The following is a 25401-nucleotide window of genomic DNA, read 5'->3' on the forward strand; positions in this document are numbered from 1 at the left end:
CTTAGCTGGGACCGAAGTCCGAATTTCGTACCTTAACATAAATGTGAGCTGGTATGACAAAAAAAACCCCAAAAAAAACCTTGAACTTTGGGATGATTGTAAAGCTTCAGTAGCAGGTCAACTGACGAGATGTCAGGTTGATGTTTGAAAAACTATTAGGCCTATTAAAAAGAAAACTTCTATACCTATTTAATTTAAAAAGGCCATAAAATCTTTCTGACAGATAACGTTATATTGCGTGTAAATCACTACCATTACTGCATACTGATAAGCATAGTAACGTCAACCTGTTAATTTCTCATCATATTTAAACCCACGCTGTGGTACATGGAAACGAGGTCATCCCACAGTCTAACCGTTAACCTACAGCTTGTGTTTACCTTTAACGCCCCCAGGTAAACACATCTGCGCAGCTGTTGACATTAAGCAACACTGAAGTAATCCATCAGTGTCAAACATCTTGAGTCAGAACAACAGCAGCCAGTCATTCCTACCCCCTAATTGAAATTCATCCAAGGATGAGTTTTATAATTTACCTCTTCTGTTAAGGCAAAGCCTCAAAATGGTTCTGCTTGCGCTGATGTGAGGCAATAGCACTTCTCTCAGTTGGCAGGTCGATGTGTCAATTCTCCCACAGCGCTATCTCTATTTTTGGGGGGGAGGGGAGGGGGAGCTGGGAAACCTTCGGGCATGCACATGAGAGCCAAAGCTCAGCGAAATGGGGATCAAGCACAAAACTGTGACAGTCTTACCGTACCAAATTTCCCAGCAGCATCCTGTTCCAAATAGCAGATCCACCTTTGGCATTCCAGAAGATCTAAAAAACTCAGAAGTCCGTGCCCAGGGTCTGATAGAGGATCCTCGGTGCACCTCTGCAGATCGATGGAGCAGAGCGAAGGGGTCCAGCTCTTTCTCTCCCCCCTCCCGTTGTTTGCCTTTGCTCAGCCTCTGTCTCTCTCGGTATTGAGCCAATAAGCATGAAGTAATGGTGACAGCTGCGCTGTGGTACAAGAGTGCGTCAGGTCGGACAGACGCTTCGGAATCCAACACAGTCAGCAGCACTGAGTTGATCACACAGAGAGAGGGGGAAAGAGAGGCACTAACAGGGAAAGAGACGGTTTGAGTAATCTCTCTTCGATTGTTTCCAGGCTGAACTAATGGAAAAAGAACGAAGCTTTGACCTTTTGCACAATTTTAGTAACATCATAAGAGCAAAACAATATGGTTTTGATGAATCCATACGTTCATGATAAAAACCTAAGTTGTCTACAGTTAAAAAGACAGAATATTACAGTACTGTAATGTTTCAAAGCACAGTTCTTCAAAATTTGAACAGTTCAATTCATGGGTTGAATGTTGAAGGACTCACTTGATTGACATGTAATAAGTTGTTGCCCAAGTTTTAATTGATTAAATGTTTTTTGTTTTTTTTCATTCACAGACAAATTTATATATTCACCTATATATTTTAGAGGTGTTACTGAGTGTTCAAACTGCATTTTAGCTCTACAAGGCAAAGGCCTGGCAAGTGATCATGATTGAGCGCAGCTTTTAGTTTGAATGGCTCTGTTGCCTTGCAGCAAGAAGGGCCTGGGTCCCCTGGCTAGGGTCCATCTGCATGTATGTTCTCCCTGATCATGCATAAGTTCTCTCTGGGTACTCCAGCTTCCTCCCACAGTCCAAATTAATGATTGTTAAACTATATTGCCAAAGGTGTTGGGTCACACCACCAAATCAACGAATTCTAGTATTAAAATCACTGCCATGTGGGGAAAACAGTAAAGGTGGACTCATCAGAGAACAATACATGTTCTCTCAAACCCCCAGTCGGTCGTGGCAGATGGCCGCTCACACTGAGCCTAGTTCTGCTGGAGGTTGTCTCCAGGGAGTTTTTCCTCTCCGTTGTCGCTACATGCATGCTCAGTATGAGGGATTGCTGCAAAGTCAATGACAGTGACTGTCCACTGTCTCTACATGCTCATCCGGGAGGAGTGAATGCTACAAGTCACTGACTGGATGCAATCTGCTGGGTTTCCTTAGACAGAAAAACCTTTTATCCAATTTGAATAAATAACTAACTCTGACTGCACTGTTCAATGGTTAGGATTAATTGGAATGTATGTACCTGACTTTTGTGAAGTGCCTTGAGACAACATGTGTTGTGAATTGGCGCTATATAAATAAAACTGAATTGAATTGAATTGAATGTTTCACATTGTCCACAGCCCAAGATTTGTGCTCCTTGCACCATTGAAACCAACGTTTGGCATTGGCATGAGTGACCAAAGGTTTGGCTATAGCAGCCTGGCCGTGTATATTGACCCTGTGGAGCTCCTGACGGACAGTTCTGGTGGAAACAGGAGAGTTGAGGTGCACATTTAATTCTGCCGTGATTTGGGCAGCCGTGGTTTTATGTTTTTTGGAAACAATCCGGGTTAGCACCCGAACATCCCTTTCAGACAGCTTCCTCTTGCGTCCACAGTTAATCCTGTTGGATGTGGTCCGTCCTTCTTGGTGGTATGCTGACATTACCCTGGATACCGTGGCTCTTGATACATCACAAAGACTTGCTGTCTTGGTCACAGATGCGCCAGCAAGACGTGCACCAACAATTTGTCCTCTTTTGAACTCTGGTATGTCACCCATAATGTTGTGTGCATTTCAATATTTTGAGCAAAACTGTGCTCTTACCCTGCTAATTGAACCTTCACACTCTGCTCTTACTGGTGCAATGTGCAATCAATGAAGACTGGCTACCAGGCTGGTCCAATTTAGCCATGAAACCTCCCACACTAAAATGACAGGTGTTTCAGTTTCATTGTCCAACCCCTGTACTTATATAATGTAGGTTAACTGGTCTTGGATGAGCTAGAAAAGTTTTCATGAGTTGTTGAATTAAACCTTAATACAAGCAAGAGGGAGGTAGAAGCAGTTTTGGATCAGATAGAAATCAGATGGTAAAATATTTACACAAAACAGCAGGAGCCCTAAAGGAAGCCAACGAGCCAAAAGGTGGAACATGGGAATGACAACAACAGGATTTGTCAAAAACTGAGTACAAATCTGCAGATTAATACAGAGGAGGTCAATTCATGGGATAAGGAATCATGTAGTCTAATTACACAGATTTTGTAGCTGTGAGGAGAGCAGGAAAGTGAGGTACTGACTGAGAATGGCTTGTAAATACTACATGTGGAATACAGTGGAAAACAACTGATCAAAACAGATCATGAAAACATGGGAAAACTGCAGACGGAATCAACACCTTAAAGCTCAAATGAAATGAAAGGCTAATCAATTAATGTTCTGTATTAGCTTTATTTAACGAAGTAAAGTAAAATTGAGAGCAAGATCTGACTAAAAGGTCAGCAAGCTCCTTCATAATAATTTAATGTACAAAAGACAGATTACAGAAACCTACAGAAACAGTCAATAGGTAGTCAATATTTTGGCATTCTACGTAGTTTAGCAGTTGCAAAGTGCACGCATAAAAAAAAAACAGATACTGTTTAATGGATTCACATTTTCTAATATTTAAGACAGAATGAAACACCTCAAGTAAGATTAGTTCAGATATTTGTAAAGTATTTGTAAAGTATTTCAAGCTGAGGGGATGGCAAAACTCAATGCTTATTTCCCCATTTCCCTTTGAACGCTGGTAAAACTTTTACGTACCACAGAAGCACAAAGCATTGTGGCTGTTCCCTGCCATGGTAAGATATGGTTAACAGAGAAAATTAATGTTTCTTCAAGGTTCGGGAGCAGGATACAGAACTGTACAGGGGAGAGGCAAGTGGTTATTGTATGAAATTATGTTTGACAATATGCTAAGTTGTTGGAGAGTCTATATGCACAATGATGACATGGATTAAAGTATTTGTTTAATAAAGTGAAACCCAAGCACCTAAATCTTATTTTTCTGCAAAAAATATTGGTAACTATAGATGACTATTGCAAATTCATTCCAGATATCACCACAGTTAAGCTATTGAACAGGTCATCATACTCTCCTGTTATTTTGGTATTGCAAGCTTAACCTTTTGTGAACTTTTTTAATGAAATAACCACAAACCACCACACAGACATGTATGCGTATGTATACCACTAATGCCTGTTGGTGTATTTTCAGCACATACCAACTTTTTTACACCGAAAGCACTTTACTGCCACCTAGTTGTTGGAGTTACATTGTATTATGCCCAATTTTGCAAAGGGGCAGAGTAAATACCTGAATTTGTATGTGTGTAATAAGTTAAAATTACATATCTATACCTAATTTAATATCTGACTGATGGCAAAAACACAAATAATTTATTTTTATATAATTGAAAGATACAGTCTTAAAGTGAGGGGTTTAAAACAAAATCAGATTTTTTTTCTCAAATAATTAACTCATATAATTAAAGATTTCTTTATTTTTATTTCACAGGAAATAGAAAAACACCTAAGGGCAGCAGTAAGTACAGCATTCTGATGAGGGTGACTCAACCTTCTTGTTCTTGTTTTTATTAATTTGATCCTATAGTTCTCTGTCTCTTGCTTTTCACTCCATTCAACCTTTTGGTAAGAGTTAGCCAGCAGATTTTCTTTTGTTTACTGCTAAAGTATAACATGCTATGAATCAGAAAAAGGCGGACCCAAGATTCAGCCAGACACAGTAATGAAAGTTTAAAAGGTTTATTCAGCCTCAGGAAAACGTCACACTCCTCACAGCTTCCAGGAATCACTGAGGCAGAAAGAGGGATTAGTGACTTGTAGTCTCTCCAGATTTTGCAGGGATCAGAAAAGCCACTAACCTGCTTTTGTCTTGAGTGGAACTCTAAACCCAGAGGGGAAACCTCAGCGGGCGGCAGGCAGTGATCTCCACAGCACAGGTAAGAAGGGACTCCAGGCTCAATAATCCAAGGACAAAAACAGGGTCAAGGATCGGAACAAGAGGCGTCAGGCAAGGGGCAGGCAGAGGCATAAACCAGATGCAGGAAACAAGGTCGACAACCAATATCCAAATAGTCCGACAGGGAGCAGGCAGAGAGGCAAAAATCCAAGTCGGGGCTCCACGAAGGGCCTGACCTGAGAAACGTGGAACGTGGGATGAATCCTCATGAAGTTGGGTAATCTCAGTCGTACAGCGACAGGGTTGATAATCTTAGAGATTGGGAAAGGTCCAACAAATCGGGGTGCCAATTTCCGGGATTCTACCCTTAATGGGAGGTCCTTGGCGGAGAGCCAAACTTTCTGCCCAACCTGGTACTTAGGGGCAGGGATCTCCTGGCCTTTCTCCATATTCTTTGGCACCTTAGGGCAGCCGCTTGGGCGGACGGAACATAGCTTCTCTCTCCTGAACTGAAAACATGGGTGGCTGGAAATCAAACACAAAATGAAAAGGGGACAAACCAGTGGCACTTGATTGCATAGAGTTCATGGCGTATTCAACCCAGGGCAAATTTTGTGACCACTTGGTCAGGTCAGACTCACATAAGATACGAAGTTTGGTTTCAGCTTCTTGGTTGGCTCTCTCGGTTTGGCCATCAGACTGAGGATGAAACCCTGAGGAAAGACTAACAGAAATTCCCAACAAAGAACAAAACTCCTTCCAGAAACGTGACACAAATTGGGGCCCTCTATCGGAAACAATGTCATTTGGGATTCCATGGAGCCTGAAAACCTCTCGGGTCAATATCTCACCCATCTCCTTAGCAGATGGAAGCTTCTCCAACGGCACCAGATGAACCATCTTTGAAAATCTGTCAATTATGGTTAGTAGTACAGAGTGACCATTAGAAACCGGTAGACCTGTCACAAAATCCATCGCAATATGTGACCATGGGCGAGGGGGAATTGCCAAAGGGTGCAACAACCCCGCAGGGGGCGACGAGAAGGCTTGGCTCGACAACATTGAGTGCATTCAGCAACAAAGTCTTTGACATCCTTGACCAGCGATGGCCACCAAAACTGAGTTCGAACTGTCTGAATGGTTCTGCTGATTCCTGGATGACAAACTAAACGAGAGCAATGACCTTAGGCACAAGGCGTTCAGGGACAAAACAGCGGTCAGGTGGACATGATGGTGAGATAGGCAGATCTCTAATGGCTTCCTGGACCTCCCTTTCCACCTCCACTTGGGACACAGACAACCTGACGGTTTCAGGAAGGATAAACTCCTCTTCACCCGCAGACTGAGATTCTTCAGGCTCTCGAATCCAGGATAGGGCGTCAGGTTTGCCATTTTTACTCCCTGGTCTGTAAGATAGGGAGAAATTAAAACGACCAAAAAACAAAGCCCACCTAGCCTGTCTGGGGTTTAGCCGTTTTGCTGATTTCAGGTACTCCGAGTTCTTATGGTCAGTCCACACCATAAACGGCTCCTTAGTCCCCTCCAGCCAATGTCTCCACTCTGTCAACGCCAACTTGACAGCCAATAACTCTCTGTCTCCCATGTCGTAATTCCGCTCAGCCTGTGACAGAGTCCTTGTAAAGAAGGCACAGGGGTGAATACGATCATCCTCACCTCTTTGGCTTAACACAGCTCCGACCCCAGGGCTTGAGGCATCCACCTCCACAATAAACTGTCTCTCTGGGTCAGGAGACTGTAACACTGGAGCTGACACGAAGAGTTCCTTTAACCTATTGAAGACCTTCTCTGCATCCTTACTCCACACAAATTTAACCTTGGAAGAGGTAAGAGCGTTTAGGGGAGTAGCAACCAGGCTGTAATTTCTAATAAACCTCCTATAGAAGTTTGCGAAGCCCAGAAATCTTTGAAGCTGCTTGCAATCAGTTGGAACAGGCCATTCCAATACGGCCTTAACTTTGGAGGGGTCAACAAGCACTTGATCTGGGGAAATGATGAAGCCCAAAAAGGAAGTGGTAGTTATGTGGAACTCACATTTCTCTGCCTTGACGAACAACTGGTTTTGGAGAAGACGCAGGAGAACAGCTCTGACATGTTTTCTGTGGGTTTCCAGATCTTGAGAATAAATCAGTATGTCATCAAGATAAACAAATACGAATTGACCCACCATGTCTCTTAGAACGTCATTGACCAATGACTGAAAATCTGCAGGAGCGTTAGTAAGTCCAAATGGCATGACCTTGTATTCATAATGGCCCGTAGGCGTGTTGAAAGCCGTTTTCCACTCATCTCCTTTTCTGATTCGGACCAGATGATGTGCATTCCTTAGATCCAGCTTAGAAAATATCTTGGCTCCCTGGATCTGATCAAAAGCTGTGTTCATGAGTGGTAAAAGATATCTATTTTTAACTGTTATCTCATTAAGGCCTCTATAATCAATGCATGGTCTCAATGAACCATCCTTCTTCCCAACAAAAAAGAAACCAGCACCTGCAGGAGAGGAAGAGGGTTGAATGTGCCCTGCCTTTAATGCCTCATCAACATAACTCTTCATGGCCCTGTGCTGTGGACCAGACAATGAATAGGTTCTGCCTTTAGGGGGTGACAAAGAAGAGGTTTGAAAATGGGCAGGAAACAAGAAGGAGGAGGCAGATAGTTGACTTCGGCTCAATAGAGACCTCCCTTCCTCTGCTGAGCCTGTCCTTTTAGTGGACACCTGAGTGTTAAATGTCCCTTCTCTCCACAATAAAAACAGAGCTTGAATCTTCTCCAACAATCTTTCTCCTCAGGGGTAATCTTGGTTCTGTCCAATTGCATAGGCTCACAATTATCATTTTCCTCAGTGAGAGGTGACCGACTCCTTCTCTCATACCGGTGTGCAGAAACCTGAGTTAATGATGAGCGACCCTTCTCATGGCACTTCTCCTTCCTTCTCTCTGCCAGCCGAATATCAATGCGAGCAGCCAAATCCTCGAGTTGTTTCAGGGAAGAAGGATAGTCACGGGTCGCTAGCTCATCCTTGATGTCTTCGATTAATCCTTTCATGAATGCATCCATTTGTGCTGCCTCATTCCAACGGCTCTCTGCAGCCAACAAATGAAAGTCAATTATATAGGTCGAGACAGGCTGATCACCCTGTTTGAGGGACAATAATCCTCTTGCGGCCTCACAACTTGGAATGACCTGGTCAAAAACTCTAATGAGTTCCTTGGAAAAAGTTTCATAAAGATTACAAGATGCAGACCTGTTATGCCATTCAGCAGTTCCCCACTGTTTTGCCTTTCCTGCCAGCAGAGATATAACAAACGCCACCTTGGAACGTTCAGTGGGAAAGGATGACGGCTGAAGCTCAAAATGAATTTCACACTGAGTTAGGAAAGCTCGACACTGGTCTGGGTCTCCCCTGAACATCTCAGGTGGAGATAGGCGTGGCTCCCTTTGTGACGGTGGCAGCTCGGAGACAAGATTGCCAGAACGTAATGTGGAAAATATTTCCTCCATGCTGGATCTCAACCAGAAAAAGGTCTCATCAATGTGGGTGCACCTCTGCTGTGCTGGCGATGGGTCCATTTTTTGGCCAGATTTTTCTGCTATGAATCAGAAAAAGGAGGACCCAAGATTCAGCCAGACACAATACTGAAAGTTAAAAGGTTTATTCAGCCACAGGAAAACGTCACACAGGTAACACGCCTCACAGCTTCCAGGAATCACTGAGGCAGAAAGAGGGATTAGTGACTTGTAGTCTCTCCAGATTTTGCAGGGATCGGAAAAGCCACTAACCTTCTTTTGTCTTGAGTGGAACTTGAAACCCAGAGGGGAAACCTCAGTGGGCGGCAGGCAGTGATCTCCACAGCACAGGTAAGAAGGGACTCCAGGCTCAATAATCCAAGGACAAAAACAGGGTCAACGATCGGAACAAGAGGCGTCATGCAAGGGGCAGGCAGAGGCATAAACCAGATGCAGGAAACAAGGTCGACAACCAATATCCAAATAGTCCGACAGGGAGCAGGCAGAGAGGCAAAAATCCAAGAGGTAAAGCAAGGTCAAGAACAATGATCAGACAGGAAGGAACGCTGGATATCTACTCACACAATGGCTTTCAAAAATCTGGCACCGTCTGCTTGTCAGAGTCAGTATATATCGGGGCAAACACAGGTGCTTACCATTCCACAGATTGCACTACACTGCAGCAGCCACCAGGTGCATCTAATTTGCTGATTGCAGCCAGGGAGACAGGGTAGAGCAGACATGCCAGAATCATAACATAACAAGGTTATATGCAAGGCATCATTGACTGTGCCAAACCCATATTTATTAACCTAGGGTGCAACATTGGTTCATTGTATCCACTGTTTAGCTAAGCGAATGTGGCCAGTGTACAAACTAAGTTTGGCTTCACGTGTAACAAAGTCAACATTTGTATTTATTTTAGGTCTAGAAACAGGATATTTCAATTCCATAAAAAAGTATTTTATTTTTTCTTTGCAAGCTCCTGGATTTTACATAACATCAAACATCAGATTTCATCTGAGCTATGATAACATTATAGGAACAAATGCCTAAATAGCGATCCACAATCTTTCATAACTGCACGGATAAGGGGGCACTACCAGACGGCTTATGTGTCCTCATTTCAACATCAGTGGTTTTCATTGACGTCAGCTCCCCAAATAAAAAAAAAGAAAATATGGATAAGCAAAGTCGGATCAAGAAAAAATTTATTCAATTTCGTTGTTTCCTGCTGATATAAGAGAAAAATATCTATAGCCTACGGCGAGCAAACAGCATGTACTGTGGCAGAGATGTAAACATCTTTTTTTATTTTCAATTAATGTGACAAATGTTATTACTGAAGTTGCAACAAAGTTTGCAAGACTTTGTTGCAAATACTTCCAAAAGAGCTTATTCAAAGAGAATGAGCCTACATAAGAAAATTATCTGCTCTTTGATTTTTAGGGAAAAAGCACATAGAGCCATAGTATTTGCTTCTATTCACAGCAGCAAGCACATCAGGACCTCTGATGTTGAAAAGCTCTGCTTTTGCTGACGGCCTGCTCTTTGCTGGAAACATTTTGTTCACTGGGGGAACCAAATCTTTGCTCTTTGAAAGTGATCTGTACATCCATCACCACAGGGGGAGAAACTCCTTGTCTTACAAAGACCACACACAGGCATAAACACTCACATATGCATGGGCGTAGATACGTACAGAGGCATGCCAAAACAGCTCTTAAACACACAAAGGTTTTTGCAGATGAACTCAGAAAGGCTGCATGTAAAGCAATTGATTTGATTTGAAAACTGATGCCAAAGCACAATCACCTAAACACCAGGATCCCCCCAGCACAGATTACAATCAACAGGCGTATTGCCAGCATGCCTGTTTGACCCGAGGGAATGTCTTGTGAGTAATTCTGGGAAGAAGAAAGTCTGCAGCTCAAGTTTCAATGCACCTGGACTCGGAACATGTTGCAGAAACTAACAGTGAGACATGAACAGGTACATAAACAGGCTGGGGAAAACAACCACAATCTCTGAGATAAATGTGGTATGCAAGATTGACTTGCAAGATTTACGTTTATTTTACATAATCTTATTGCCTATCACCTACCATCTTACCCATAACAATACATAAAGAACAAGAGAAATTAAGAAAAAGCAGATTTAAAAACACATGTTTTTAACTGGCTTTGAACAGACACCACAGAGTCCATAGTGCTGAAGTCCAAATGAAGAGACTGGAGCCCACTGAAAAGAATATTCTGTCTCCTTTTGGTTTCATCTTAGTATAGGGAACAATCAACAGGCCTTGGTCACAGGACCTCAGGGACCTGCCAAGGATACGTGTGTGCAGAAGCCCTCTGATATAACCTGGTGCCTGTCCATGAAGAGCTCTCTAAATCAATAAAAGAATCTTATAATTACATTCTAAAAAAAACAGGAGTCATTGTAGTTGCATCAAGTCCTGCTCTTATCATTAAGACAAATTGCCAAAGACACACCATTTAATTCAGGAAATCATTTTGACATATTAATTTGAGCTTTAATTACAACCCGTTTAGATTACTGCATTGCTGTGCTGAGCCAGTCATTAGTTAATTGACTTCAACTGGTTCAAAATAGTGCTGAACACCGTTTAACTGATTTCAAACAACAAGAACACATTACTCCTGTTTTAGCATCACTACGTTGACTTCCAGTTCGTTTTGTGATTTGTTTTTAAATGTTTACATAGTCTCGCCCCTCAGTATTTATCCGACCAGATCCAGCTGTATGCTCCCTCACGCTAACTCAGGTCAGCTGAGCAGTTACTGTCGGAGGTTGAGAGGTGGTCGCGCATTTTCAGATGCTGTCCACAAACAGTGGAATGAGCTGCCTTTGCAAATTAGAAAGGCTGACTTACTTCCTGTTTTTAATTCTTCTCTTAAAACACATTTGTTCAGTTTGGCTTTTAACTCAGTTTGAGATGCTGGCTATTATCGTTTTATTAAATTGTCCTTATTGTTACTGTTTTCATTGATTTGTTTTTATTGCTGCTAGAACTTTAAAGTCTTTGTATTTTGTGTTTTACTTTACATTGGTCAACAGTGTGGTTTTTAAAGTGCTTTATAAAGCTGTTTTGTATTGTATTAGAAAACTGTCTTTTATCCACTGTTTCACAGACTCTAGGCACTGTGCATGAAGGTCAGTTATCCTGTTACAGCTACCCTGAAAGTAAAAAAAAAATTATTTAGGAAAACTGTGGTTAGCACTGTTGCCCTGAAGCATGAAGGTTTTGAATTCAAATCCAGGCGAGGGATGTTCTGCATGAAGCTGGCATGTTCTTTCTGTGCATTTATGGGTTATCTCCACATACTCTGACTTCCTGCCACAATCTAAAAACATACATAACTGTTAGGTTAATTGGTCTCTCCAAATTACCCTTAGGTATGAGTGTGTGCATCCGTGATCGTTTGTCCTGTGTGTCTCTGTGTTGCCCATTTATGGACTGGCATCCTGTCCAGGGTGTACCCCGTCTCTCACCCAATGACCACTAGAGATATGCACCAGCCCCCCTGCAAGGACAAGCAGGTTTAGACAAGGGATGGCAGTATTTCTGAAGCTGGAGTATGCATGCTTAGTATGAGGGATTTCTTCAAAGTAAACTCTTTGTTGCAATTAACTGTGCACATCGCTTCATGTTTGTTCTGGAGGTGGGAAAGTCTGTGATTCTATGCAGTCAACTGCGTTCCCTTAGAAAGAAAATGTTTTTTTTACCAATTGGCACAACTGAACTAGAGTGCATTGTTTCATAGGTAGACAAAAATTGGAATGCATGTAATTGTAAATGAATCTGTCTATGATTAGATAGAAATTACTGTAAATGACTATATTTCTATGTCTAAATGCAATCATTAAATCAAGCTTCATTTATAGAGTGCTTTACACACCCAAAGTGACCAAAGTGCTGTACAGGTCCATAGAAATAACAGGTCCATAAAGAAATAAAAACATAAAATAAGACATAAAAAAAACATTTACTTTAAAACAAAAAAAGACTACTAATAAAAGCAGCCTGATGCTTCCGTTCAGCTGGAGTTAAAAGCCAAATTAAAAAGAAGAGTCTTCAAAAGATATTTAAAATCATTCCCAGTACTGGCCATCCTTACATTGAGTGGAAGATCATTCCACAGCTTGGGAGCTGCAACAGAGAAAAGCTCAGTCTCCTCAGCTCACGAGGCGAGTCCTAATAAGTTCTAAAAGCAGCAGGTTACCTGACCTCAGAGGTCTACTGGGGACATGGTGGTGTAACAGCTCTGATAAGTAAAGAGGTGGCTGAATGTTTAAACATTTAAAAACTCAAAATTAAAATATTGAAAGCAACCCTGAAATGTTGCCAGCCAGTGCAGGGAGGACAATATAGGAGTAATATGTTCATGTGTTGGAATTATGAATCTGAGAATATTATTTAATATTTAATATTAATATTTTATCAAATAATATTTCGGTCTGTTAAGGGTTATCCTGTGAAAACCAGCCCAGTAAGGCGATGGTATTAGGACAAAATAGAAAGGTGTGAGACGAGCTCTGACATTATTGAACAGCATAAACTCTGCACACATGGAATAAATTCACACAATTTCTTAAAGAACAAGAATTTATTAACAAAAATAAGTCAACTCAAAGTCAAACATATTTCAATCAACAAACTCTTTACTATGCTAAAACAATCCAACTAAACTACCAAGCAGAATTAAAGAATAATGAAGACTAATGGCTATGTACAATATAAACAAGTTGATTAAAGATGGTTGAAAATCATGACCAAAAGAGTGATGCAACATTACCATTCAATGTTATTTATGTTTGAGAACCAAGGATTATCTTGAAGAATCTGGAAATGAAGTTAAGTTAGTCTTGGAACCAACTTACACAATAATCAGCAATGTTTAGACAACCATTCACAATGCAAGATCAGATAAAATATTATTTTAATAAAATAATGTTTTAAATAATGATCTGCAGAATAAAACCAACCTTCTGTATGACCATTTCTCAACAGTGTCTCATTAGCTGCCTTTATTTATTAAAAACAATATTGGAAGAAATATTATTAAGGGAATATTTTGGAAAGAGCCAAATCTTTCTGGAGAAATGGTGCTTAATGGTGTTTACTTAGTTATCAAATTTAGTAAAATGATGTTAGGGACACATTATTTACTGGATTGAAAACTAAACCTTTCTGGGTAAATATTATTTAGCAGCAAGCACATGTCCTTAGCTGTTAGCAGTTAAGCTAACAAAGGAGCGGATAGCTTAGCACCAGAAACAAACACATACCTTTAAAATACCTCGGTTAATATAAGGGCATGAGCGCAGATGGCGCATTATGAGCAATCTTCTGTGTTTAAAATCACCCTTGAAGTAAAGTTTGACTTAACTTTAAAAACATACAAAGAACACAACCTGAACATGTGTGCTGCAGATAGCCTGCTAGCACTAAGATAGCTGAGTTCAACACAAAAAAACTTCATAAAATGAAAAACGTTTAGATCATTTCATTCTAAATCTGTCTCTGTCCAAAACACCTAACCTCATGAACCATGGTGAGGAAACGTTGTCCAAAGGGCAAAGCTTGAAGAAACGTCCACAGTCAACAAGCGGTTGGCTTTCAGCTAACATCGGGGTTGAAGGTGCGTTCGCTCTGTGAACAAAAGGGTTTAGCTCCGGAGCTGTAGCTGGGCGGCTCGTTCTGTCCGTCAACCAGCTGTGCATTACCGTAACCATGGTGATGCGGGCCGTTGTCCTTCCTTCAGACTCGGCTTGTAGAAACAGCTTCTCTGCTGGGGATTTCTCTGCGACACAGTTTTGGCAGGCCTCTGAGAAAAAGTAAGCAATGCTTATACCTTAATTTCCCCTCTTTATGAATGAAATCACCAGGTACACAAACAGTGCTTCACTCATACTTAACTTGTGCATATGATTGTGTGATCTTATGACACTCTTGGATCCAGTTTGAAGAATTTATGTCTTTTTGCCAGCAAAAGACATTAGCGCGCTGGGCCTCTCTTGACCGGTCCCTCTGGAAGGCCATGTGGAAGTGTCTGGACCAGCTGCAGGCCAGAAGACAGTTGTCCATCCCAGTAAAGAGTGAGTTGCTGTTGTCCAGTCTAAACATAACAAAAGAATGAAACACATTGTTAAGGGAACTATGAGGTAGATAGGGATTGATTTTAGTGATCAACCTCAGATGTTAGAAGCTAAACTGGACTACTGCACAAACCTGTTTATCAAATTTAAAATTATTATTAATAAAAACATAGGGTCTATTTGTTTCTTAGAGTGCTCTGAGCTTTTTTTTTGGGGGGGTGAATCTACACTACATAAATAAAGTTAATTAAATTGATTTGTGGGTTCAAGAAAATGTTTTTCCATCTTCCACATTGTATTTTTGCCACACTTTGTGTAGCAAAAGTGAAGAAGTTCATATCTTTTTTTACCATGTGACACTGACTTAACAAAATGAATATTCAGTCATTGTGGTGAAAGGAGGAATGTTTGTAAGCTAAGCAGTCCTGTTCTGGTGTAAATATTCACTATAAACAGCCTAAACTTGAATCCCGTATGCCTAGGAAGCTGTTTTACTTTTAAATTAAAAATACCTGCTGAAGGACACAACCTAATGTCCTTTTAACAATCTGAAGTTGTTGTTTTTTTTATTCATTTTTTAACTACATTTTTATTTGTGAAATAATTCTGCTTGAAAATTTCTAAAATCTAAAAAATTCTTTTTTGGACAAACATGGATACATGCATACATAACTTTTCTAAAAATGTCCTGAAAGTAAATGAAGAACTTAATTAGGCATAAAATAATTTTCTGATTGCTGAAATATTTTTTTGCATTCTCTCTTTCACAAGTGTTTAATTTATTTAATATATTTTTTATTTTATTCATTTATTTGTTTTATTTTCATGCATTTTATTTACTTTATTGTATTTATTTTTTAATTTATTCAAATCCACTGTGCGTGTGCAGAGCTACATGACATCAAAACTGGCCTATTTAACAATAATGTAAAAGACAGACTTTCTAACAGAAATGAGGTTGTCTTTTGCTGGGGTTTTTTTTCCATCTATGTTGTCCTCGGTCCATCTTGACTTGTATTTGCTCTTATTTGTCAATAACAAAAATCCAAATAAATAAAATAAACATGTTAATGCAAAAAGCCTTTACCACTATTTGGAATATTCTGCACACAACTGCAGTTTGATGCCCACCCAAGACCATAAATTAACTCCCCTAAAAACTACATTAAATGCATTAAAAAAAAATTTCTAAGCTTTTTCTCCAATGGACATAAATGTTTTATTGCTGCTATTTGCAAAGGTTTTATGGAATTGATATAATAAATACAGGTCCTTCTCAAAATATTAGCATATTGTGATTAAGTTCATTATTTTCCATAATGTCATGATGAAAATTTAACATTCATATATTTTAGATTCATTGCACACTAACTGAAATATTTCAGGTCTTTCATTGTCTTAATACGGATGATTTTGGCATACAGCTCATGAAAACCCAAAATTCCTATCTCACAAAATTAGCATATCATTAAAAGGGTCTCTAAACGAGCTATGAACCTAATCATCTGAATCAACGAGTTAACTCTAAACACCTGCAAAAGATTCCTGAGGCCTTTAAAACTCCCAGCCTGGTTCATCACTCAAAACCCCAATATTGGGTAAGACTGCCGACCTGACTGCTGTCCAGAAGGCCACTATTGACACCCTCAAGCAAGAGGGTAAGACACAGAAAGAAATTTCTGAACGAATAGGCTGTTCCCAGAGTGCTGTATCAAGGCACCTCAGTGGGAAGTCTGTGGGAAGGAAAAAGTGTGGCAGAAAACGCTGCACAACGAGAAGAGGTGACCGGACCCTGAGGAAGATTGTGGAGAAGGGCCGATTCCAGACCTTGGGGGACCTGCTGAAGCAGTGGACTGAGTCTGGAGTAGAAACATCCAGAGCCACCGTGCACAGGCGTGTGCAGGAAATGGGCTACAGGTGCCGCATTCCCCAGGTCAAGCCACTTTTGAACCAGAAACAGCGGCAGAAGCGCCTGACCTGGGCTACAGAGAAGCAGCACTGGACTGTTGCTCAGTGGTCCAAAGTACTTTTTTCGGATTAAAGCAAATTCTGCATGTCATTCGGAAATCAAGGTGCCAGAGTCTGGAGGAAGACTGGGGAGAAGGAAATGCCAAAATGCCAGAAGTCCAGTATCAAGTACCCACAGTCAGTGATGGTCTGGGGTGCCGTGTCAGCTGCTGGTGTTGGTCCACTGTGTTTTATCAAGGGCAGGGTCAATGCAGCTAGCTATCAGGAGATTTTGGAGCACTTCATGCTTCCATCTGCTGAAAAGCTTTATGGAGATGAAGATTTCATTTTTCAGCACGGCCTGGCACCTGCTCACAGTGCCAAAACCACTGGTAAATGGTTTACTGACCATGGTATCACTGTGCTCAATTGGCCTGCCAACTCTCCTGACCTGAACCCCATAGAGAATCTGTGGGATATTGTGAAGAGAACGTTGAGAGATTCAAGACCCAACACTCTGGATGAGCTAAAGGCCGCTATCGAAGCATCTTGGGCCTCCATATGACCTCAGCAGTGCCACAGGCTGATTGCCTCCATGCCACGCCACATTGAAGCAGTCATTTCTGCAAAAGGATTCCCGACCAAGTATTGAGTGCATAACTGTACATGATTATTTGAAGGTTGACGTTTTTTGTATTAAAAACACTTTTCTTTTATTGGTCGGATGAAATATGCTAATTTTGTGAGATAGGAATTTTGGGTTTTCATGAGCTGTATGCCAAAATCATCCGTATTAAGACAATAAAAGACCTGAAATATTTCAGTTAGTGTGCAATGAATCTAAAATATATGAATGTTAAATGTTCATCATTACATTATGGAAAATAATTAACTTTATCACAATATGCTAATATTTTGAGAAGGACCTGTATATAAATATGTGTTATATATAAATATTTTTTTCTCTTCAGATTTGAATAAAACATATTACTGAATATAATATTACTTAATAACAAACACAATAAAGCTTCCATTCTCTAAGCCATGAGTTTGGGTGCATAGGAGTAATAATGAATCATTTAGCCAAACCAACATGAATCATTTGAAGAACATTTAAACGCAAGGAGTTTTTCAAACACAATTTCCTTCAATGACAAGTAAAAGTGTTATCATCCACTCTGTCAGACAGTTATCTATCTTCTGGAGCAGAAGCAGTAATGACTCACAGCAGAGGGAGATGCTGAGCTATTAGCTCCTTTTACAGGAAACATCAATATATTTAGCTTACTGGTAACTTTGGACTTCATACTGTTACATTACAACATAGTGGGACATTAGTTCATGAAACTGGCATGTATCGATTTGTGTCCTGGTACATGACTCTTTATTTTCTTATACGTGTCTACATAGACATGGAACTGCCTTCATGTTGAGAAATAAACTAATTTTATGAAACTCATTATAATGGGGCTGTTGACCTTTTCCAAAAATGTAACTCACAAACATCCATTTTAATTTGCTGAAAAAACTATGTGGAAGCTAACAAAAGAGTTTATATTCCCAGCAATTGGAACAATATGGGTTATTAGTTTTACATTTTCGTGTATATTTAAAAGCTTATACAGTATGACCCTTAAAAACCTTCTACCGAGATTGTATTTCAGAAACAACATACTTTGTACTTTATAATTTGCTTTACTATGTTTGAACGCAAACAAATACTCAAACACACCTACGATCCTGCATTTAAATGTCCACATTTCTCTTCAAACTGAACATACTGGTCCTTCTCAAAATATTAGCGTTTTGTGATAAAGTTCAATATTTTCCATAATGTCATGATGAAAATTTAACATTCATATATTTTAGATTCATTGCACACTAACTGAAATATTTCAGGTCTTTTATTGTCTTAATACGGATGATTTTGGCATACAACTCATGAAAACCCAAAATTCCTATCTCACAAAATTAGCATATTTCATCCAACCAATAAAAGAAAAGGGTTTTTAATACAAAAAACGTCAACCTTCAAATAATCATGTACAGTTATTCACTCAATACTTGGTCAGGAATCCTTTGGCAGAAATGACTGCTTCAATGCGGCGTGGCATGGAGGCAATCAGCCTGTGGCACTGATGAGGTCTTATGGAGGCCCAGGATGCTTCGATAGCGGCCTTTAGCTCATCCAGAGTGTTGGGTCTTGAGTCTCTCAACGTTCTCTTCACAATATCCCACAGATTCTCTATGGGGTTCAGGTCAGGAGAGTTGGCAGGCCAATTGAGCACAGTGATACCATGGTCAGTAAACCATTTACCAGTGGTTTTGGCACTGTGAGCAGGTGCCAGGTCGTGCTGAAAAATGAAATCTTCATCTCCATAAAGCTTTTCAGCAGATGGAAGCATGAAGTGCTCCAAAATCTCCTGATAGCTAGCTGCATTGACCCTGCCCTTGATAAAACACAGTGGACCAACACCAGCAGCTGACACGGCACCCCAGACCATCACTGACTGTGGGTACTTGATACTGGACTTTCTGGCATTTTGGCATTTCCTTCTCCCCAGTCTTCCTCCAGACTCTGGCACCTTGATTTCCGAATGACATGCAGAATTTGCTTTAATCCGAAAAAAGTACTTTGGACCACTGAGCAACAGTCCAGTGCTGCTTCTCTGTAGCCCAGGTCAGGCGCTTCTGCCGCTGTTTCTGGTTCAAAAGTGGCTTGACCTGGGGAATGCGGCACCTGTAGCCCATTTCCTGCACATGCCTGTGCACGGTGGCTCTGGATGTTTCTACTCCAGACTCAGTCCACTGCTTCCGCAGGTCCCCCAAGGTCTGGAATAGGCCCTTCTCCACAATCTTCCTCAGGGTCCGGTCACCTCTTCTCGTTGTGCAGCGTTTTCTGCCACACTTTTTCTTCCCACAGACTTCCCACTGAGGTGCCTTGATACAGCACTCTGGGAACAGCCTATTCGTTCAGAAATTTCTTTCTGTGTCTTACCCTCTTGCTTGAGGGTGTCAATAGTGGCCTTCTGGACAGCAGTCAGGTCGGCAGTCTTACCCATGATTGGGATTTTGAGTGATGAACCAGGCTGGGAGTTTTAAAGGCCTCAGGAATCTTTTGCAGGTGTTTAGAGTTAACTCGTTGATTCAGATGATTAGGTTCATAGCTCGTTTAGAGACCCTTTTAATGATATGCTAATTTTGTGAGATAGGAATTTTGGGTTTTCATGAGCTGTATGCCAAAATCATCCGTATTAAGACAATAAAAGACCTGAAATATTTCAGTTAGTGTGCAATGAATCTAAAATATATGAATGTTACATTTTCATCATGACATTATGGAAAATAATGAACTTTATCACAATATGCTAATATTTTGAGAAGGACCAGTATTATGTCACATCTCAAAAAAATCGTTTTAGAAGTGAATGATTTTAACACAAGTTTCTCTGATTTTTCTTCCCCAAAATAAAGGAAGCATAAGTGAAAAATGAAACAAACCAGGCTTGAAACTCGGAGGATGTGGTGAGGTGAAAACAATAACACAGAATCCATGACAGATGGGGTGGAACCATGAACTGAGGAGCTGAGGAAATGTGACAGATCAACATACTGGTGAGAGAAAAGTAAATAATATTTCACAAGAAAGCACTTAGGAAACGGAGCAAGTACTCAGGCACATAACTAAACTTAAACAGTCTTCAGGATCAGGGCAATAATGCAAAAAGTGTTTTTCTGGACACTGTGAGACAATTTTGGGCAAAATATATTGAGTAAAACCCTTTATGCTAACACTGTAGGAAAAAAATTGAGCTTGTACAGCAATAATTAAACCTTAAACCTTTTCACATTTTCTCACATAGTGACAGGCGTTAGTGCTTTATTGGATTTTTGTAATAGGTGCAGTGCTGTGAAGTGAAAGTAAAAGGCTATCTGGTTTCTTTACAAACAAAAGCTGAGAGGTATGGTGCAAACGCACAGCTCCTTTTACTTGTTTACCTTAAACTACAATTCAGATAAACCAATTGCCTCCAGTAGTGATATGATTAGTAAATACAGTCCATCTGTATGTGATTTAATCTCAGTATTAACGCTGCTGCTCTGTGAAGACTTAAGGTTTGTTAGAGAGAATGAGCATTATGATGACCAAACGGCACACCAGTCAGGCCTGGGGTTAGTTGTGGAGAAATTTAAAGCAAGGTTAGGTCATAAAACAGCATCCCAATCTTTATGTTGGAGAACTGTTATAGAAGTATGGCTCAGCTGCAAACCTGCCAGAACAGACCAACCCATCTAAACAGAACATCATGCGTTCCTCAAATGTCTACTGTGTCAAGATTTTTTTATTATTTGAAAGACAAAAAAAACAATCAGATTGTCTTTAAGATAGTTTGCAAACAAAAGACTTGCAGCAGCATTTTTTATAGGAAAGGTACGGACAACTGTTTTAATGCTTGCACACTTGTTCGCCCTGTTAAAAAACGAATAACTGAATAAAGCTTATTGCACTCTAGGCAGTTTTACTTGGATGATACTTTCATGTTATTTTTCTGTTTTTCTTTGTTTTCTTTTTACCATTTCAGCCTACTTTCTTTCTGTTTATATGTTAAAATGCATCTTATTTTATTTTTTGTGCCAATCTATGCAGCAACTATACTTTAAGAATCACTATATTTAACAAGTATGAAAATAAATTATTTAATTTGGAAGCTGTATAATGGCCTTACAATCTTTGCCTTAAGGGCTTTTCTTTGCTTTTTCCATTCCTGCGCAGTTTATCTCTTCCAGGGATCAAAGGCCTTTAAACTGAAAAAAGAATAATCAAATTAACGAGTTTTTATTTTATTTTAAAAGCTTTAATGAAACAGACAATAAGTCAAATGTTGAAAGAAAAACAACATTATTGGATTTCTGTGTATAATAAATATTACCATAAGTGTGAGAAAGGCTTTCATCCAGCAGAGGGCGATATAGTATCATATTACTGTAGGTTTTAGGCACATGACAGATGAAAGTGAAATGATCAGTGTTGGTTGGCTGTGACACCCACCTGTAAATCAATATGCATTTATGTTCTTTATTGAATGGCAGTTTTATCAACTTAGGTAAAAAACAAACATGTTTTAGAAAATGTGTCATTTGTTTTTTGGTGTTGTTTTCCCAAATTAGCAAACATTTTTTTATCAAACTGTGACATCGAGCAAAAAACAGTCATTTAAGTTCCTGCAGAGTACCTCAAAATAGTATGAGGCACACTGCCTCGTACCTCGTAAAATAAACCAAAGGACAATTCTACAAGCCTATCAAAGGGTTTGCAAGATTTTCAAAATCACTTGTAGATTTCTATCTGCATGTGCAAACACCAGAAAACGTTAAGATGTCTTTCTTTATGCACGACCTTCCCAACAGTGGGGGATTTCTACAGTGAAAAGTGTAATTTACATTTAAACCAATCCAATCAGTCAATGATGAAACAACACGTTAAGTCTCTGTGGTGTTCTCAGCGCTGAACACAATGATCTTATTGATTTATGAAATCAATGGATCACAGCAATATTAGATCACCAAGTGTTTGAGTTTATGAGGACAGTCCCAGAAGGGCATGTCACAGATTGTCCCAAGAATAGATTTTTGAGGACAAACATTTACATTAAGCATCTCTTTCAAAGCACTTATTAGATTAAAGTCTTGGTTATCAATTAAAAAAGGGAGATTATTCTGTTATTTTCAGCTTCATTTAAAGATCAAATATCCAGCATTTTAAACCTAACACCTATATATTTTACACCACAAAGCCCAGGTTATTCCCTTCTGTGTGCTTTGAATACTACAACAATCTAGCTTTATTCCTAAAATAGTGACCAATGATGCCCTATTGTTGTAATCTGCCTATGAATTTGGATATGCAGAATGCCACAACCCAAACACCTTAAAAGCTTGGAACTGCTGCCTCCCAAGCTTTGAACCAAGAGAGTCCTGCGAATGAAGAGCAAAATGTCTTTAATTACAAGAACTGCAGTCTAGTTGGTTTGTTTTTGCTAACCTTTTTTTTTGGATTTGTTTGTCAGGTTAGTAAACAAATAAGTCAGCAGACACATACATGCGCTGGATGTGTGATCACGTGATCTTTAGAGGTGTGGGGTCACTGTGTCACAGATATATGAGAGCTTGTTTTGGTTGTCTGCCGGTTAGATGAAGAGTTCCTAACCTATTTGCAATATTGACATACCATGAATGCCAAGAAATCCTGGTAAATAATCTGTTTAACATTGATTAACGGAGATAAAGTAATTATTTTACAGCAGATAGAAAAAGCATGGGCTGGACTGAGGTGCAGCAAAAAGGTCCTGGGTTCGAATCCCTGCCGGTGGTCTTCGTGCATGTAGTTTGCATGTTCTCCCCATGCATGCGTGGGCTCTCTCTGGGTACTCCAGCTTCCTCTTAGGTATGAATATGTATGTGCATGGTGGTTTGTCCTGTATGTCTCTGTGGTGCCTTGTAATTTACTGGCAAACTGTCCAGGCTGTGCCCTGCCTCTCACTCAATGACCGCTGGAGATAGGCACCAACCCCCCCAACGACCCTGCAAGAACAAGCAAGTATAGACAATGGATGGACGGATGGATAAAAGCATCAGGTTAATTTAATCTCTTCTACAAACAGTAGTCTCAGTTTATGTATGAAAACCAAATGTGTATTGAATAGTGAAATTAACATTTTTGGGATAAAAAGAAAGTCCACGACATTCAGCAATAATCCAGAACTTCAAGAAATTTCAATAATGTAGATGACCTTTGGAACAGCAACAATTATTGATTTCTACATTTAAAAGCAAAAAGTTGAGTCATCAAAGTAGAAAAGACAATAACTTGAAGTTGGCAGTGAGTTAGAATAGTGGAGGAAGATGGGCTTCATAATACTTATAATGCTGTGCAACCAAAAAAACACATAGCAGGTAGTCTTTTAAATAACTTTCATTTTTTGACCCTCCTTGTTTTAAATGTACAATTTAAGTTACATAAGTGTCAAAACAAGAAAAATAGTTTCAGTGTACATGAGAAAATATTGTATAATCATTTGTACAGCTCCGGTCTAGTTACTGGGAATTTATAAATTTTTAACTATTACTGTGAAGTATATACAGAATTTTAAGTTTGCACTTTAGTAAACTTTGATCACCCAAGGACAAAATCTCGGTCTTTGTATTACATAATCCTTTCACCTTCATGATGTCTCAAGGTTCGAAAGAATGTCTCTTGTTTTGTTGGGAATTCCTATCTCTATGTTGATTTCATTAGTCATGCTGTTTAACACATGATCAATCTCTGAAATAGCAACACTGATTGACCAATAGAGTAAAGAATGTTCCTCATATAGACAGAATAGAGTGCAGAGTTATCAGGGGCGTGTTTATTCTGTCTGCAACATGTTGTTGATGTTGTTGATGATGGTGATCCAGCCAGCAAGTTTCGGCCTCGTTGTCTCATTGAATCAGCTGAAGGCTGAAAGGGATCATAGCAACACAAATATATTCATTAGTCATTTGTCACTTTACAAACTTATAAATTCTATCATGGATGATTTTTATAAATTTTCTTTATTACTGTGTGACATCAAATCCGGCAAACCCCTGTTTGTGCTTGGTTAGGAATAACAACCTAGATTTTGCTAAGTGCAAGAATATTGAGGAAAATATTTTTCTTTAAATGTAGAGGTTTACATGAATTTATTTAGCATTTGGTAGAATTTCCTTTTAAACTATACAACTTTGGTCACTTGGATTTCCTTCCACAATCTTCTCAAAATAATTTGCCGGAATTTTGGCCAATTTGTTCATGACAGAACTGATTTAACTCGGTCAGGTTGGAAGGCTGCCTTGCGTTTTCAGCTCTACCCACACATTTTGCAAATGATTAAAATTAGGGCTTTTTGATGGCCATTCCACAAAACTGACTTTGTTTTCTTTAAGCCTATTTATTTGTAACTAATCCAGCAGTGTGTTTATGGTCGTAGTCCATCTTCAAGACCAATTTTTGATCAAGATTTAACTCTGGTTGATTTCTTGAGATGATGTTTCAATATTTTTACATGCTGTTCTTTTCTCATGATGCAATCTATGCAGCAACACCCACAAAACATGATGATACCAATCCTAAACTTTACAGCTGGTATGATGATCTCAGGCTTAAAAGTTTCTCCCTTTGCCCCTCAAATGTAATGATGGCCATTTTGGAGAAAACCTGGAACTTTTTATTTCATTAGACCACTGAACATGTCTACAAAATTCAAAGTATTTGTCCCTGGGTGCAGTTGCAAACTGTAATCTGGCTTCTGGTCCTTCTGGAGTAATTACTTCTTCCTCTCTGACTGGCTTTTCAGCTCATGTCCTTAAAGGACTTATTTCACTGTTAATGACAAAACTCTCCCACCAGTTTCAGCTGTTTACTTCCTGAACCATATGATGGCTGGACTTCGGATAGTGTTTCTACTTACGTTTAATCCTTTAAACAGATTATGTGTTTAAACGTCTGAGTTTGAAGAAATGAATGAAAAACCTCTAAAAAGATTTTCTTCTCCATTATTCCAGCATTTAGCAAATAAAGACAAATTTTGTATTTTGTATTATTTGTAAAAATTACTAATCTCTGTACTCTACATGCAAAATATTTGGGTTTAGCACTAAAATGTCTGAATCAAACTGATGTATTTCTTTAAAACTGACACATTGCTCTGTTTATTGTTCTGTATCCATCTCAGCTTGAATAATTTGACTTTTTTCCCTTTCCCCTGTCCACCTGCACCCTCCTATGCTCTTCATGGCAACCAAGCTGCAGTCCATGTCTGGTACATTGCTTCAAGAATGCATGCAGTGTTGCTCCTTGTAGTTTTTTATGCTAAAATGTGCCATTTTATCAATGAAAATCCCCAACTAGCTTTCAGGAATCTGTGGAGCAAAAGTGGATATTATTTATA

At 39.6% G+C, this 25401-nt stretch overlaps 1 protein-coding gene and 1 long non-coding RNA gene across 2 annotated transcripts in view; one reads left to right on the plus strand and one right to left on the minus strand.

The window, feature by feature from the left end:
* Positions 1-1067, minus strand: part of LOC124879420 (ectonucleotide pyrophosphatase/phosphodiesterase family member 2) — a 59965-nt gene extending 58898 nt beyond the window's left edge. Inside the window, exon 1 of the mRNA XM_047383986.1 lies at positions 758-1067. Within this exon, the coding sequence (XP_047239942.1) occupies positions 758-775 (18 nt within the window). The 5' untranslated portion in view covers positions 776-1067. The remainder of the gene's footprint in view (positions 1-757) is intronic.
* Positions 1068-14161: 13094 nt separating this feature from the next.
* On the plus strand, positions 14162-22995 carry LOC124878895. Its single transcript, XR_007040886.1, has 4 exons — positions 14162-14221; positions 14374-14482; positions 19904-20044; positions 22732-22995. It is a non-coding gene; the product is annotated as an uncharacterized LOC124878895 (long non-coding RNA).
* The last annotated feature ends 2406 nt before the right edge of the window (positions 22996-25401 follow it).

Source organism: Girardinichthys multiradiatus, chromosome 13 (genome assembly GCF_021462225.1).
Source record: "Girardinichthys multiradiatus isolate DD_20200921_A chromosome 13, DD_fGirMul_XY1, whole genome shotgun sequence".
Taxonomy (NCBI): Eukaryota; Metazoa; Chordata; class Actinopteri; order Cyprinodontiformes; family Goodeidae; genus Girardinichthys; species Girardinichthys multiradiatus.